This window comes from Chaetomium tenue (genome assembly GCF_020726465.1).
Source record: "Chaetomium tenue strain MPI-SDFR-AT-0079 chromosome Unknown F5144scaffold_2, whole genome shotgun sequence".
NCBI lineage: Eukaryota > Fungi > Ascomycota > Sordariomycetes > Sordariales > Chaetomiaceae > Chaetomium > Chaetomium tenue.
Genome location: NW_027117330.1, coordinates 2636891 through 2652497, shown reverse-complemented (window position 1 = coordinate 2652497; position 15607 = coordinate 2636891). Strand labels below are relative to the sequence as shown.

The following is a 15607-nucleotide window of genomic DNA, read 5'->3' as shown; positions in this document are numbered from 1 at the left end:
CCCCCCCCCCCTCCCCCTCCCCCTCCCCATTGAACTCAAACCCGCACCTCCCAAACCTCCACCCCCTCCAACACCACACTCCCCCCCTCCACCGCCAACCCCACCCCATCCGCCCCCGCCTCCGGAAACACCAAATCCGAAATCACCACCTCCCCCTTCCCCCCAAACACCTCCACCGAGCACACATCCACCAACACCCTCAACCTTACCACCCCATCCTCCCCCCCCGGCCGCACCGTCGCCGTGTGCACCCCGCCCGCGGCCGCGTCGTAGGATACATCGCCGCTGGCGGTGCGGTCCACGGAGAGTTGTTGCGTGTTTTGCACGTAGCGGATGACGGTTTGTTGGGTGGAGGACTTGCGGACGGAGAGGGAGAGGATGGTGTTGGGGGCGGGGGTGAAGGAGAGGGTGATGTCGAGGGTAAGGGCGTGGAGGGTGGAAAGGAGGGGTGGGGATTGGGAGGGGGTGAGGGTGGTGGCGGTGAGGTTGAAGAGGAGGTGGTTGTGGTAGGTGGTGGAGAGTTCGCGGATGGGGTTTTGGAGGAATTGGAGTTTGTTGTTATTGTTGTTGTTGGTGGTGGCGAGTTCGAGGGTGCGCGGGAAGGAGAGCATCCCCTTCCAAGTGGTGGTGGGCGGGTGGTCACCGTAGCTGTTCATCACGGAGGCGAGGATGCGGCGGCCGTCGGAGGTGGGGACGTTTTCCCAGGCGAGGGCGCCGTCGAAGTCGCGGCCGTAGTCGAGCCAGAAGGAGCTGGGGTCGACGGGGTCCGCGGTGAAGGTCGTGCCGTCGAAGGAGCCGGTGAGGGCGAAGACGCCGTTGCCGCCGGCGGGGGACCCCGTGGCAGGGGTGATGATCATGACCCATTTCTTTTGGGTTGTTCCCTGGATAGGGAGCTCGAAAAAGTCGGGTACCTCCCACCCGTGGATTCCGCCGGGTAGATTGGGAATGTTGCTGGCGATGAAGTCACTTCTCCAGGTCCAAGCTAGCGCGTTGCTCGATGTCCAGAAGGTGACTTTATCCTGGCCGCCGTGTGCGAGGATCATGACCCATCGGCTCGAGGGCGTGTGGTAGAAGACTTTCGGATCCCGAATTTCCAGACCCCCGGTGGTATCATGAGGCGCTTCCTGGGTTTGCGAGATGATGGGATTGCCCTGGTACTTGGTCCATGTGGCGCCCTGGTCAAGGCTGTACGCCAGCCGCTGGTCCTGCACCCCAGTCGAAGGGAAGTAACCGGTATAGAAGGCGAGGTATGGCGGGTTGGAGGCCGATCCTAGTCCGGAAAGGTTCTGCGAGTCGAAATAGGCGGTCCCGGTGAATGCTTGTATGCCATCTGCACTGGAGATGGCAACGGGCTTGTGAGTCCAGGATACCAGATCAGTGCTGGTGGCGTGGCCCCAACTCAAGTTGCCCCAGAAGTTCCCCGTAGGGTTATGCTGGAAGAACAGATGCCATGTCGACCCGATTTTGAGAAGACCGTTGGGTTCATTCATCCAATTCTGCTCTGGCACGAAGTGGAAAACAGGGCGGAAGTCGACGGGAACAGTGGCGGAAGGGAGGACGGCGGTGGTGGTTGTGCTTGTGGCGGTCGTGTTCTCCGTCGTTCTTACTGCCGTACTGAGCGTAGTACTTGTCGACTGGCTCGAACTAACGCGGCTGATGCTCGTGCTGTTCGTGCCGGTGGTGGGCGGCGTATCGAAAGCCGATCCCAGCATCTTCGCATCAATCGCAACCTCCTTTGTGCTTCCCCCGCTTGAGAAAAGCCGGACATCAATACCTGCGTCCTGGGGGAAGATCTGTGCCGACAAGGTGACCTCGCCTTCGCCGCCGAAGAGTTCAACCGAAGAAGAATCAAGAAGAATGCGCATAGTAACCTTGCCGTCAGTGCTAGGCGCAAGCGGTGCATAATAAGTGTTGGCGAATGTGCCGTCAAAGCCGACGCTTCCAGACTTGGTTCGATCAACAAACACCCTCTTCGTGCCGAAGTCATACCCAATCCGTGTCTGCTGGGCCAGGTCTGAGGTTGATCTGAGGAGGAGGCCGAACTGAGACGAGGACGCCGAGTTCCGGTCAGAGAATGTCATGATGATGTCGAGAGACTTCCCGGAAAGCGAAATGGGTTGGTTTCCTTCCTCCACGGTGTTAAAAACATTGGAATACGTCCCCGTCTGCAGATCGGCCCAATTGGCAACAGGTTGTTGGATGAGCGTTGGCCATCCGTTGATGGTCTTCAGTGACAGTTTCCGAGGAATTGACATCATGCTGCGCCATGGAGAGGTAGGAATATTGTTTGCGTATTGCCAGTTGTTCATCCAGGCAATGTTGGTGCGGTCTGCCGAGGGAAGTCCGTTGAAGGGTGCCGCAGCATAGTAGTCAGGGCCCCAGTCCATCCAGTTGGTCCCCCGCGGCTCATCTGATACATCCGAGAAGGAGATCTCATCCACCAGGATATGTCCCCAGCCAGTCGTACTGAGATCGGCGATCTCGATGACAGCGCTCTGGCCGATCAGAGCTGTAACATCCCAGCTCTTCGGAAGCAGCTGTTCACTATCGCTGCCCGTGGCAGTGCGGACGACCTCGCCGTTGACCTTGAGGTTGATGCATTGCACGCCGGGGGCGTTCCCTCCACCGATGAGGAAGTTGATCCGCTTCTTCGCAATGGTAAAGGCGGGCGAGACCAGAGTTCCAGTTGTCGCATCGCCATCGTAGAAGGTGTTGACGAAGTTCCCCCGCTGTCCGGACACAGGCTGCTGTCCTGCCAACGTTGCCGGGGCTGGGCTCTTCCCGACCAGCCCTCCAGTAGCGGTCCATCCGAGACTCGCAAATGTACCGTTCCCATTGAAGTCAAAAGCGCCATCACTCTTGGGCGCGGGAGTGGTAGCATTGCCAGAGAAGGTAATCTCGTCAATGAGGACGTGACCCCAACCGCCCGTCTGCTGATCCACAATCTCAAGTACGGCGGTTTGACCCATGTACTCAGTGGCATCCCAAATTTGCGGCAGGAGTCTCTCCTCGTTGCGGCCCGTGGCAGTGCGAACAACCTGGCTGCCGATTTTGAGGTTGATGCATTCTGTGCCTGGTGCGTTGCCGCCGCCAATGAGGAAGTTGATCAGCGGCCGAGTGATTGTGAAGGGCGGCGAGGTGAGCGTGCCGGTGGTTGAGTCTCCGTTCAGGAAAGTGTTCACGAGGCGAGTACCAGCATGTCCAGAGACGGTTTGCTGTCCGGGGAGTGTCCCCTGAACCGGTGCAGCCCCGACTAACCCCCCTGTGGCAACCCAGCCGCGAGACGCAAAGTCGGCAGTGCCTTCGAAGTCTTGGAATATGACAGTCCCAGTTGCTCCTTCTGGGCTGGTGGATGTCGACACGGATGTGGAGATTGGAGACGGAGACGGAGGCGGACTGTTGGAGTCCGCAATGAATGCCGTTCCGTTGAAACTCCCGACGATGTACTGCGTTCCTGAGCCAACAACTCCAGGTGGTCCACCAGGGTTGAGCCCGATCTGTGCAACCCACTTGGTCTCGGCGTCGTTTCCGTCGAGGGCAAGCGGGAAGATGCTAGGACACTCCCAGACACCCCCGACTGCATTCATGGGGCCGAACTCGCTGGTGTAGGTCCACTCCTTCAGGTTGGGCGAGGTGTAGATGAGCAGCTTGTGTAGTTGGGCTAGTGAGATGACTGAGACCCATTTCTGGGTTGGCTCGTGCCAGAACACGAATGGGTCTCGAAACTCTCGCCACTGATCCGCGTAGGGTGCTGGAGGGTTGAGGATGACAGGGTTGACGGCATCGTAGGTTGTCCAGGTTATGCCTTCGTCCAGGCTGTACGCAATCGATTGAGCTTGCTGCCCACCGTTGACTGACTTGCCGCTAGGCAGATTGAGTGACCCGGGATACTAAGGAAGTGGAAAGCATTAGAGGGAGCCAACATTGCCAGGAGTTCATTTGGAGGACTCACATAGGAGGTGTACATTGCCACAAATGGAACAGTTCCGTTTGTGCCAAAGCCACTTGTGTTCTCGGTGTCGGCGACAGCAGAACCAGAGAAGAACATCTCAGAGATGCCACCCGGGTAGCCACGCGCAAGCAGGGCAATGGGCTGGTGCTTCCAGTGGGTCAGATCATCGCTGGTAGCATGGCCCCATGACATGGCTCCCCAGGTGTCTCCTCCAGGGTTATACTGGTAGTAAAGGTGATAGACGCCATTGTGGTACAGAAGACCATTCGGGTCATTCATCCAGTTCTTGGCCGGTGTGAAGTGATAATGAGGTCTGTAGAGCTCATTGTAGATTTGCGCACCTGCTGCCGGCAAAAGGGAGAGCCCGAGCAGTAGGGCAGAGGCAAAAGACATGGCCATCATAACAAGACTGGTGCATCCAGAAATTGGATAGAAAGACGACCGATGAAGAGATGCTGATGGCGAGTGCTGGGTGATTTCGAATTCACGGCGAAGCATGGACTTTTATACATTCTCAATCCCAAGACTCGAATTCTCACTGAGGCAACTTTCTTCTGTCCTACAATACCCTCGACCTACTCTGGATTCCCGCAAATCGACCAGTTGGTTGTGCATGGCGAGACGCAGACAGCGTGTACCTGCCTAGGTACCTGGCCTCCAAGACGGTCCCCTACCTGAATGGTACCGGACCGCAGGCTCCATCTGGCAAGGGGTCCGACAAGCCGGCATCGCGATTCTGTGATGATCAGTAATAGAGTATTTCGAATCTTGTTTAGAGGCTCCCTGTATGTCGTGAGCGTGCTGCGGTATTTTCGACGTGAACCCACTTACACGGAGCTCCTAGCATGGTTTGGTCGCTTGGCTACCTGGGTACCTGGTAGGGAGGTCCCACGTTGTACGGTTGTATGCAGCACCTCGAGGCTCGAGCGGCAGCCGGGCTGCCCTTCAACCACCTACCTACACACTGATTGGCGAATAAAGGGGGTGAGGTAAACGAACCCCAGACTCCCCCGACTTCCCCGCCTCGAGGGTTGCATGTACCAGGCTCACAACCGCAGCTTCAAGTGTAAAAAGAAAGCGTCGGCCTGACCGACATACCTAGTGGACCAGCTGTGCTCTAACAGCACGTGCTACTGCAAGGAAGGCTTCGAGAACCAGGAACGATGCTACTCTAGTGGAGTTCAACGTTGGAGTATCCGGTACTGGAATGTTCGACCTTCTGTATCCGGTTCACTGATCTCCGGCACTTGTGATACTTGCAGGGCGCTAGAAGGTTTTTCTGCCCTTCTCGAACGTGACTGCATGTGCCAGCTTGGTCAACCAAGCCCAATAGAACAACAATCCTTCCCCGGGTCGATGTTTGATACATTGTACATACTCCTGAAGCACATCCCCCTACCCTTGTCCCTACCCCAGACCCGAACCTGGGGTGATGACAACACGCTAATGCACTCCGCACGAGAATTGCGCCCGCCACCCATTCCCTGTAGCTGAATTTTTATACATCTCCATGGAGCTTTGAAACTCGACGGACACGTCAACTCCTACAGAAATATATTGCTGAGAAAATTGACGCATAGTGTTGCAGCCCACATTGGCCACTAACAATCAAAAAGTACTACGACCGGTCGCATGATGCTACCTTGCTCTAAACTTTCAGCAAGTGTCCCTTCCTAGGAAGACTCATGCGGTATCGTGCCTGCTCTACCGTTGGTGCAAACCGGCGAGCCCGGCTTGGCAGGTCAAGAGCCTAGGTAGTTGCTCTTCACTCCACCTGCGGCTGCAAGGAAGTTGGAAAATTGGCATAAATCGATGCCACGGATGCTTGACGTCAACCAGCCAGGGATTCGCTCACCATTCACTCGCCGGCGCCCATCCCATCGATCATCGCGGGAAAGCGAAGCGAGCCTGTCCCTGATCATACCCCTACACTTATCATGGAGGGCCCTGAAAATTATACAGACCCAGCGCGCAAGCATGGCACTCTCGGGGGCACAGACACCACGCCCTACATGTAACCTCACGTAGAACAAGCTCCCAGCCGCAGGGTGGAGAAATATCGAGCCACTCCCGTAGGCGAGGCGACTAACACTCTCCTTGCTCGTGCCTTTGTGCTGCCTGCCCCTTCCTTGCCCTTTCTCCTCAGATCCCGTTGGCTTCCCGACGATGAAGGGCCTGGTGCAGTTGCCTGGCCGGGCTCATCGGTTTCCTAAACCAAAGAAGAAGTGAGATACTACTCCAAATACAGCAACAAAGAATAGGGATAGGTAGAAGAAGCATACACACCGATAATAGTCTTGATATCAATAACAAGTCGAGAGGGGAGTGGCCTTTCCTTCCTTCCTTCTTTCTTTTTTGGAAATAATGCTTTTCTCTTTTCTCTCTTCTCTTCTTTTTTTATTATGATGGCAAGTACACCGTGCAACCAAAGCGCTCTGTGGGCTGATTCGCCTCGGGTTGAGTTGCATTGCATATGCGCCTCGTCGCGGAGCGCATGTACGTTACGCGTGGGGTTGTGACCGCATGGTCCGTATCACATGCTATCCAACTGAGCGGGCGTACGAATAGTGAGATAGGATTGTCATCCTCGGTTTCCCCCGTCGATCGGGCCAAACTTTCGTAGCAACATCCTGCCAGAGCTTAAATAGTTGTTGGATTCGGCGTATAATAGAACTTCCTGGCGCATACCAGTGTTGGAATTTGTGACACTTGTGTTGGAAGGCCATGGCACCGGAAACGGTCATGACACCCGGAAACGGACAAGTACCGGAAATGGATTAAGGTCATGGTACCGGAAACGGATTCATGACAAAGGAGAGATTTAGGATAAAGCCACCTGCTCTGAAGAACACTGAGCTCGGAGGACAATCAATCAACTTTTCTCCTCTCCATCTTTTCGTCTGAATGTCGTTTCCAACAATAGTCAGACACAGTCGAACCTTGCCCACCCCGAGAGGAAATAAAGACCAACGCGGCCGGAGCGTCAGCGTGCCCGGCTAGTTTATAGGGCGAGTTGTTGAGCGCGTAGTTCTGCGGCAATGGTGTTGGGTATTAGTGTTGCCTCCCAGACCTAATGTGTGACGAAGTTGTAGATAGGAAACCATCGTGTTAGACCTTTTGGCTGTCACCGCAGGTATATCCAAACGTCATGGGCAGTGCAACACTGCACGCAGGCATGGATTTTGGAGCATCGAAGTCGAGAAAGAAACCAAGATTCCAAGCCGTATATCGGGCTGGCTACCTACCTGTGAAATATAACTGTTCACCGAAAATATCCAGTGCACTCGCTGTTGCCTGGCTGTTGGCTGTGAGAGAGTCTAATGATTTACTTGCTAATTACCCTTAATTACCCCAGACCGCCTCAAGAAGCAATTTCTCATTAACAGGCCCCTGAACATACCCCTGTCAAATGTCCCACCAACACACATCAGCCCGTTCGTCCATGCTGGTGTGGGCCATTGGCAGTCGGTCAGTACAGTCCTCTCCCTGTTTGTTCGCTAGCGCATGACTTCAAGACCGGGGCCCTTGCTAAAACCCCCAACTCAACGGTAAAACCACCAATTTTTTTAGGAAAAAAAGAATTAGAGTGAAAGATTCTCTTCAGGTGTTTCTGAATATCGCATTCTCTTTCTTTTTTAACCGTTGTTCGGCTGTTGAGCTGGGGGTTTTCAACTTTTGGACCAGGACCCCTGTCACAGGAGCTGCGCTAACAAACAAACAAGTATTGAACTGTAAGCAAACTGACCGAATCTTCATTTGCAGCACCGCGTTGGCCTAGGGAAAAGAAAAAAGTTAAACAGACACATGCAATATGGAAGCTCAGAATTTCCCAAAGTCGGTTGTCATTGTGAGTCAAATAAAGTTGAGGCCCGCACATGAACGAATCTGACCAAGTTGCAGGTCGGAGGCTCCTTAGCGGGTCTTCTTCACGGGCTGTACTTGAAGCGGCATGGCAGCCATGTAGTCATCCTCGAACAGGATCCCAACGCGGTTCGGAGCAGCCACCAAGCGGGCATTGCCTTTGGGCCCAACACCGATGAGATCCTCCGCAAGTACGACGACACGGGCGTGCAGAGTTGCATAGCGTCAACAACCACCCAGCTCGCCTACCGCAAGACCTGGGGTTTCCACCTCAACATCGCCCGGCGTCTCACCAGCTGGGGGTTGCTGTACCGCATCCTGCGCGCCAACTATGACGGTCTAGCCTCCGACGCCGTCCCCAATCCGCCTCCCCCAAGAAAAGGCGACGGGAAAGCCGAGTACCGCTCCGGGCAGAAGCTCACCAACCTGCAAGACAACCACGACTCTGTCACGGTCACCTTTATCGACCAGGACGGCACCGAGGACAGCCTCACCGCCGACCTCGTCATCGGCGCCGACGGCCTGCACTCCACGGTCCGAACCCTCGTCCAGGCGTCCACCATCAAAGAATACTCAGGCTATGTCGCGTGGCGCGGCACCGTGCTCGAGCGCGACCTGCCCCCAGAAACAGTCGCGTACTTTGACGGCCGCCCAACCCTCAGCTTCCTCAGAAAGACCTACCTCGTCTCGTAAGCCCCCGCTCTCCAACCCCCCCCCCCTCTCAACCAAAAACCAACCTCTCCCCAGCTACCCCATCCCCCCCGACGCCGGCACCTTCACCCGCACCACCCGCCTCCTCAACTGGGTGTGGTACTCCCACGCCCCCCACCCCACCCCCCTCCTAACCGACCTCACCGGCCACGTCCACAGCAACACCATCCCCACCGGCCTGGTCTCCCCTTCCCTCTGGCGCGCCCAACTCGCACGCACCCTCCCGCAAATGCCACCCCATTTAGCCACGCTGGTCGCCGCCACGCGGGACGACGCGGTGTTTGTCACGCGCGTGAATGATGCGGTTTGTGAGGGGGCGGTGTATGGCGGGGGCAGGGTGCTGTTGGTGGGGGACGCGTTGGCGACGTTTCGGCCGCATTTTGCGGTGGCGACGGAGCAGGCGGCGGGGCATTGTTTGGGGTTGGGGAGGGTTTGGAGGGGGGAATGGAAGTTGGGGGAGTGGGAGGGGGAGGTGGTGAGGTATGGGAGGCGGATGTGGATGGCGAGTCGGGTGTTGGGGGTTTGGGGGCTGGGGGGGTGGTGGGAGTTTTGGGGGGTGTTGGGGAGGTTTGTGGGTGTGCTTTTGGGGGGGTGGTTTGGTGGGAGGGCCCGGAGGGGGTGATGTTCATGTTGTCACTGGGGTTGTGGTGCTGTATGTCTTGTATGACGTAGGGTAATAGATCTGTATGATTGATTAGACGCTTGGATAGATTTCCTCTTTCTTTATCATAGATTGGATGGACAAGTAGGTAATTACCGATGTATAATTGGTGAATCGAGTCCCACATACCGTGGGAGGATCGAGCTGTACAGTACGGGTCCGTACATGTACTTCGTACATGTAGAGTAGGAGCCTATTATTCTGGAAAACATCAAAGTTGTTATGTGAAAATAGATAGAACCCACTGTGTCCGTCAGTCAGCAGAATGAGATCTCTTTCCAGACAATGAAATTATCAACAACCGGGCCTGATTTTATATGGTAGGTAGGTACATGTAAGGCAAATCGAAAACAAGAATGTGCGGATGCGGGCAGGTTGCCCGCAGTGAGGCCTACCGCCTTGTTAGTGGCCACACCCCACCTGGAGCAAACACCCGAGTTTTGTTCCCTCGTGGTGACTGTCGCGGTATCTTTGCTTTTTACTGAGCTTCGTAGTCCTTATTTAATGACCTTGGAAGTGTTCGCGGCAACTTTGCAACCCCCCGCACTCACATCACAGATGAAAACCACCTCATTCCGAAGCCCAACAGCGCAAAAATGGATTACCTCAACGGTCTCGACGCGCAGACTCTGAATCTGATCATCCAAACCCAGCTCGAGGACCTCCAAGAAATTGCACGCACTCATGCGCCCAAGGGTAAGGGCCGCGTCGGGCAGCAGGACACCCGCACCGACCTGATCGCTGCCATCAACGCCTATAGCGCCGATTTGACTGCCACGGCCCAGATCTTGGCCGACGAGGCCATGTGCAAGAGCATCGCCAGCGCCGTGGACACCGATGCCGACTTGATCAGCGCCGCTTTGTCGCAGGAGGACCAATTGATCCAAGACAGAGAGCTGGCCTTCCGCTTGAGCGGCCAGCCACGCCCGGCCGCTACTAGAGCCCAAAACATTTCCCTGAAGTCGTTCATGTCGACGACCACTGACGAGGACGTTCTCGGGAAGCTGAGGGCGCTCAACCTGTCGCCTTCCCCGGGCCCCGCCGCTGCCCGTTTGTACCCGGAGCAAACGCACGCCGGCCACCCCGAGTCCTCCTCCTGGGCCCAAAGCAGGCGCCAGATTGTTCTCGGCACTACGACGGTAGTACGAAAGCCAGCGGTACCTGTAGTGAGCAGAGCCTGTGTCGCCTGTACCGAAAACCACCCGGTCACCCGTCTCGCCAAAAGTCCGTCCTGCGGTCACGAATACTGCCAAGACTGCCTCAGGTCGCTATTCACGTCCTCCTTCACCGACGAAACCCTCTTTCCCCCCAAGTGTTGCGGCAAGGTCCTCCCCATCGACACGTGCAAGGCCCATCTCACGCACACCATCGTCGGGCAGTACCAGGCCAAAAAGGTCGAGTTCGAAACCCCCAACCGGACTTACTGCCAGCGGAAGTCCTGCTCGGCATTCATACCGCCGCAATTCATCCAGGGTGGTATCGCCCATTGCCCCCAATTAGGGTGCCGCGCCCACACATGCTCCGTCTGCAAAGGCGCGGCCCATTCCGGTACCGACTGTCCCAAGGACCCCGCCACGCAGGACATGCTTAAGCTGGCGGCCGCCGAGAACTGGCAGCGCTGCTACTCGTGTTCCCGTTTTGTAGAGCTGGAGACCGGCTGTAATCATATTAGTAGGTTAAACAACCGGGCTGTATACTGCTGCTGATGAATCGTGCTGACAACGGACCCTTCCTCACCACTTCTAGCCTGCCGCTGCGGTGCCCAGTTCTGCTATGTCTGCGGCGAGGTCTGGAAGAGGTGCGCGTGTGCGCAGTGGGATGAGGGGAACCTGTTCAACCGCGCCAACGTTGTTATTGACCGGAATCCCAGGGCTCGAGAGATGCCCCAAATTCTGCGGCAGAACATGGTGCAACGGGAGATGGTCAATTTGATGGAGAATCACGAGTGCGAGCATACGTCCTGGAGGTCGCGTGGCGGCAGCCACCAGTGTGAGGAGTGTTACCACACCCTGCCCAACTACATTTATGAGTGTCGGCAGTGCCAGATCCTGGCATGTCGCCGTTGCCGCTTTAATCGGCTCTAGCCTCCCGTCACCCACCGAGGCAAACGGGTTGGCTTTTTGTTCAATCTGGCTGGCCTTGAAGATCAAAACCCCTGTTTGGTCGTCCGGCTCACGAAATAAAAAGGGTGTTTGTTGATTTAGAGTTTGGATCACAGGGAGTTGAGGTCGCACTTTCCCCGCTAATCGGTCCACGACCGTTGGGTCAAGTTAGATTAGAGGTTGATGGGCAACATCGTACGACAACTCAGGAATAGAAAGAGTAACCGGGCAGTCAGCCGAGAGATTGGATGAAACAAAACCCTAACCCCACTCCAGAGTAGAAAATTAAGTGACCTCAATGTAACCACAATCTCACAATCTCGAAACACTGGACCTTGAAAACAACAACAGCTTTCCAACGGCACAACGATTACAGCCATGACTTCTAACGATTCGAAAAACGAAAACGTTGACTCTCTCATCAATCGGGATGATGGGAGAAAATACTGGGAAGACACTGATGCCACCGTCCATGGCATGCTCGGCGGACATCCCCACGTCAGCAGAGTCGAACTTCGGGGCTCGCGGAACTTCCTAGCCAAGATCGGCATCGGGTCCAAGCCCGGCCAACGGGTCGCTATAAACGCGCTCGAAGGGGGCGCTGGGTGAGTGTGGAAAGACTACCGCCCGGTCACCCAATCAGCCACCTGACTCCTGACTCTCTCTTCCTCTCCCAGCATTGGCCGAGTAACCGAGGGCTTGCTCCTCGATGGTATCGCCCAGCACGTCGATATCATTGAGCCCATCGCCAAGTTTACGGCTCAACTGCAGGGAAAGCAGGGTGTGAGGAATATTTTCAACATGGGCCTCGAAGACTGGGAGCCCAGCGGCGGTGTCCAATACGATCTCATCTGGATACAGTGGTGCGCTGCTTACCTGACTGACAAGCAGCTAGTCCAGTTCTTAGAGAGGTGTAAATTGGCATTGAACCCCGATGGAGGCGTGATAGTCTTAAAAGAGAACACCAGTCCGGCAGGGGAAGACATGTTTGATGATGTCGACAGCAGCGTTACAAGGTGCGTCTTTTGAGTTTGTCGGTCTTGTTGCAAATCTCTAACTGGCGTCACAGAGGCGACGACACCTACCGACGCTGTGTTACCGCGGCCGGCTTCCGGCTCATTAAGACCGAGTTGCAAAAGGGGTTGGTCACAGGGGTGAAGCTTCTGCCGGTCAGGATGTACGCGCTACGGCCTAGGCAACCATGATATAGGCTGGCTTTCGGTATCACAAACAACCAACCCAATATAGGTATATACCAGCGGCGCCACAACCAATCCCGCCTCGCCATTTTTGTCATTCATCATATCTCATTATCCTCACGCCTTCACCTCCTTAACATCCTCCCCCTCCCCCTTCCCCTTCCCCTTCCCCTCCACCCCATCCTCCCCCACCCCTTCCCCCGCCCTCATAACCACCACCTCCTCCTCCCCATCCCCCTCCCCATCCTCCACACTCACCCCCTCCACCCCCTTAACCAACCCCCCCTCCACACCACCACCCCCCTTATCTGACCTCTCCAACTCCTCCGCCCTCTCCAAAAAATAATCCACCACCGCCCCCTTCTCCGCAAACCCCGCCACGTCCAGCGGGATGTAGTTCTTGTCGTTGGCCGCCGCCACCGACGCCCCCGCCTCCACCAGCGCGCGGACTACGCTCAGGTGGCCGCCCAGTGCCGCCCAGTGGAGCCCGGTGTTGCCGTAGGCGTTGGGCGCGTCGAGGTAGGCTTGTTTTTGGGCGGTGGAGGTGGGGGTGTTGGCGGGGGTGAGGTGGGTGAGGAGGAGGTGTACGGTTTCTGTGGGGAGGGAAAAAAAAGGGGGGGGGGGTTAGTTTTGGGTGGTTCTGTTGGGGGTGCGGAGAGGGTGAGGGAGTTGTGGGAGGTTGAGGTGGGAATCGGGGTCATTGGGTTGGGAATCAGGGGGGGTGGGTTGAGTTTTGAGAAGGTGGATGGTGGGGGTGTGTGAGATTTTTTTCTTGGTGGTGAGGGGTCTGATGGGAATGAGCCTGAGGGGGCTTGAGAGAAACACTGAAAACTTACCGAGATGGCCGTTCCCGGTCGCCATATGCAAGCACGTCGACTTCCCCTCGTCTTTTGCGCTTGTGAGAATATCGGCGGGCGACACCTTCTCCCGCTCAGCCAACGATGAGAGCAGAGTCGTCAGCTCATCATTGTCGCCTGTCCGCGCGGCATACAAAAGGTCGTCGATTTCATCTTCGCTTAATTGGGGCGCCATTTTGCCGTCAGTGAAATCCACAGCGAGGACTAAAAATGAGGAAATTTGAGGTTGAGGTGGTGACTAGCCCTGAGTGAAACCGACTTCAACGGCTCCCGTCGAAATTTTTGGTGGTGGTTGTGGCCCAAACAGTGCGTATTACACAAAGTGTTTCGGCGCACTGTACCCCTGAGCACAACACCATCGGGACCCGAGACTCAACACTGCTAGTGATTGAAGTTAACTAGGAAACTAGTATCTCTTTGAAAATGGGGACAATTTTGGAGAGTGATAAAGTATATACACGGTCTGCAAACTAGGTCCAGCAGTTATTAGGTACGCCCTGCTACCCCTTTCAAACCAATGAACCATTGGTGCCGTGGGATATATACCTTCAATTATTAACCTTCTAACCTTCTAACAAACCTAGCTTAGAATATATAAGCCCGGAGTTATATTATTGATAGCCAGTAATACTACATTGGATAGTAACACCCCCATTAGGTTATCGCTGGTTAATTACCTAGTTGTTAGGGAACAGGAGAAGTGGAGCACAATGGAAATGCTGGAAGGTAAGGAGACCCTAGCAATAGGGAGGCATGTCACACTGCAGGGAGATTCTGATAGTGGAAGATCTAAATGGGAAAAAGTAAAATAAAAAAGTGCTAACGTACTCCACCCCCAAGTCGCGCACACCCCCAAGTCGCGCACTTTTGACCGTGAACCGATAGGAAACATCAATTACACCACCACAACAACCGCAATACACTGAAACTATTTTAAATCATGTACATCAGATGTTTCTCCGTCTCCCTGACACGTGCGCGCATTGTGCCCGGGCTTTCCGCACTTACCACAACGCCGTGGAGCCGTCCCTGTTCGAGCCCGCCGACCACCATTTTCCCGCGTTTCACGCTCTACCTGTTCCTGCACCTCTCTCTGGGCTAATATATCATGTGCATCTCCTACAGTAAGTGATCCTCCAAGACGCACATGTGTCTTTTTGGCCCTTCGGCGCTTGCTCAGTGCCTCATTTGCCTTCTGTAAGGTGCCTATCTCAGCCGTCATTAGGGCCACCGAGTGCGCCAATGCCTGCGTCCCTTTCGCAAGCTGGTCGACAGCAGTGAGAATTGATGTTGGCGAGCTTCCCTGGTGACGGGCAATCCGATCTTTGATGTACTCGCATTGTGAGACAGTCTCTGTTGGGTTCCGTGGCGTCTGGGAGAACCAAGGATCGGCAGCGGCGGAGGGGGGACCAGTTGGTGTTGGCATCCGTAACTTGACATCCAGCTTGGATATCACTGACTCGGGGTCAGAAGGTACTAGACCTGCACCTCTGAACCCCCCTTTGTTGTTGCTCTCGGTCATGGCGGCAAAGTGGGCGGCTTTGAAGGCGAGGAAGAACTCGACCTTGGTGATGTGGTTGATATGCGCTCTGACGAAGTGCTCGATTTGCCGACCGTACGCCGTTTTTAGGGCACTGTAACACCCAACATCGAGTGGCTGGGTTATATGGGATGAGTGAGCCGGCAGGCTGATGGTGACAATGTTGTTCTGCTTGCAAAAGGCTTCGAATTCGGCCGACAGGTGACTCTCATGCCCATCAAGCACAATCATCCGATACACCCCCTTCGTACGAGACTTTGTGTGCTTATCGAAATGTTTGATCCATTCTAGGCCGGTCTCATTGTCGGTCCACCCATTGGAAGTTGGCTTGATAGCCCAGTCGAGTGGGTGCTCGCCCTCGGTATACCAGTTGGCGAGGTGGTAAGTGCCTTGAACAATGAGAAACGGTGGGAGGCACCACCCTTCGCCGTTGATGCACTCAATCGCCGTCGCCCATTCCCGATTGCCAGGCTAAACTGCCTTGCCTCTTCCACGTCGATCGGCGCGCGTCACTACCATAGCTGCACAGATGACGCCCATCATGAAGCCGGTCTCGTCGAAGTTGTAGAAGTCACAGTCGTGGATGCCGTACTTCGCCCTCATGTTGTGTACAAGCTTAAACCACGCGCCAATAAGTTCTGGGTTTTCGCAGAGGGCTCTCTGAAAGTCGTATACACGATTGAAACGCGTCTTGAATTCTGGTTGTCGCTTGACGAATTTCTCG

The 15607-nt window shown here is 55.4% G+C and overlaps 5 protein-coding genes across 5 annotated transcripts; 3 read left to right on the top strand and 2 right to left on the bottom strand.

Annotated features, from left to right (window-relative positions):
• Positions 1 to 35: 35 nt before the first annotated feature.
• Positions 36 to 4351, bottom strand: F5144DRAFT_641592 (glycosyl hydrolase family protein; the record flags this gene model as incomplete). Its single annotated transcript, XM_066792774.1, has 2 exons — positions 36 to 3890; positions 3953 to 4351. 2 exons carry the CDS (start codon positions 4349 to 4351, stop codon positions 36 to 38), a joined length of 4254 nt encoding a protein of 1417 aa, XP_066646555.1.
• A 3104-nt stretch (positions 4352 to 7455) lies between these two features.
• Positions 7456 to 9547, top strand: F5144DRAFT_641584 (uncharacterized protein). Its single transcript, XM_066792773.1, has 3 exons — positions 7456 to 7799; positions 7853 to 8502; positions 8561 to 9547. Exons 1-3 carry the CDS (start codon positions 7764 to 7766, stop codon positions 9144 to 9146), a joined length of 1272 nt encoding a protein of 423 aa, XP_066646554.1. The 5' UTR covers positions 7456 to 7763; the 3' UTR covers positions 9147 to 9547.
• On the top strand, positions 9548 to 11586 carry F5144DRAFT_119358 (uncharacterized protein). The gene is made up of 2 exons (XM_066782199.1): positions 9548 to 10856; positions 10932 to 11586. Exons 1-2 carry the CDS (start codon positions 9782 to 9784, stop codon positions 11267 to 11269), a joined length of 1413 nt encoding a protein of 470 aa, XP_066646553.1. The 5' UTR covers positions 9548 to 9781; the 3' UTR covers positions 11270 to 11586.
• On the top strand, positions 11584 to 12652 carry F5144DRAFT_562238 (alpha-N-methyltransferase NTM1). Its single transcript, XM_066788305.1, has 3 exons — positions 11584 to 11892; positions 11965 to 12303; positions 12357 to 12652. Exons 1-3 carry the CDS (start codon positions 11666 to 11668, stop codon positions 12490 to 12492), a joined length of 702 nt encoding a protein of 233 aa, XP_066646552.1. The 5' UTR covers positions 11584 to 11665; the 3' UTR covers positions 12493 to 12652.
• On the bottom strand, positions 12604 to 13712 carry F5144DRAFT_641576 (ankyrin-repeat-containing protein; the record flags this gene model as incomplete). The annotated part of the gene is made up of 2 exons (XM_066792772.1): positions 13323 to 13712; positions 12604 to 13079 (listed from the first exon to the last, which is right to left on the bottom strand). The coding sequence occupies exons 1-2, from the start codon at positions 13516 to 13518 to the stop codon at positions 12604 to 12606; spliced, it is 672 nt and encodes a 223-aa protein (XP_066646551.1). The 5' UTR covers positions 13519 to 13712.
• Between the last annotated feature and the right edge of the window lie 1895 nt (positions 13713 to 15607).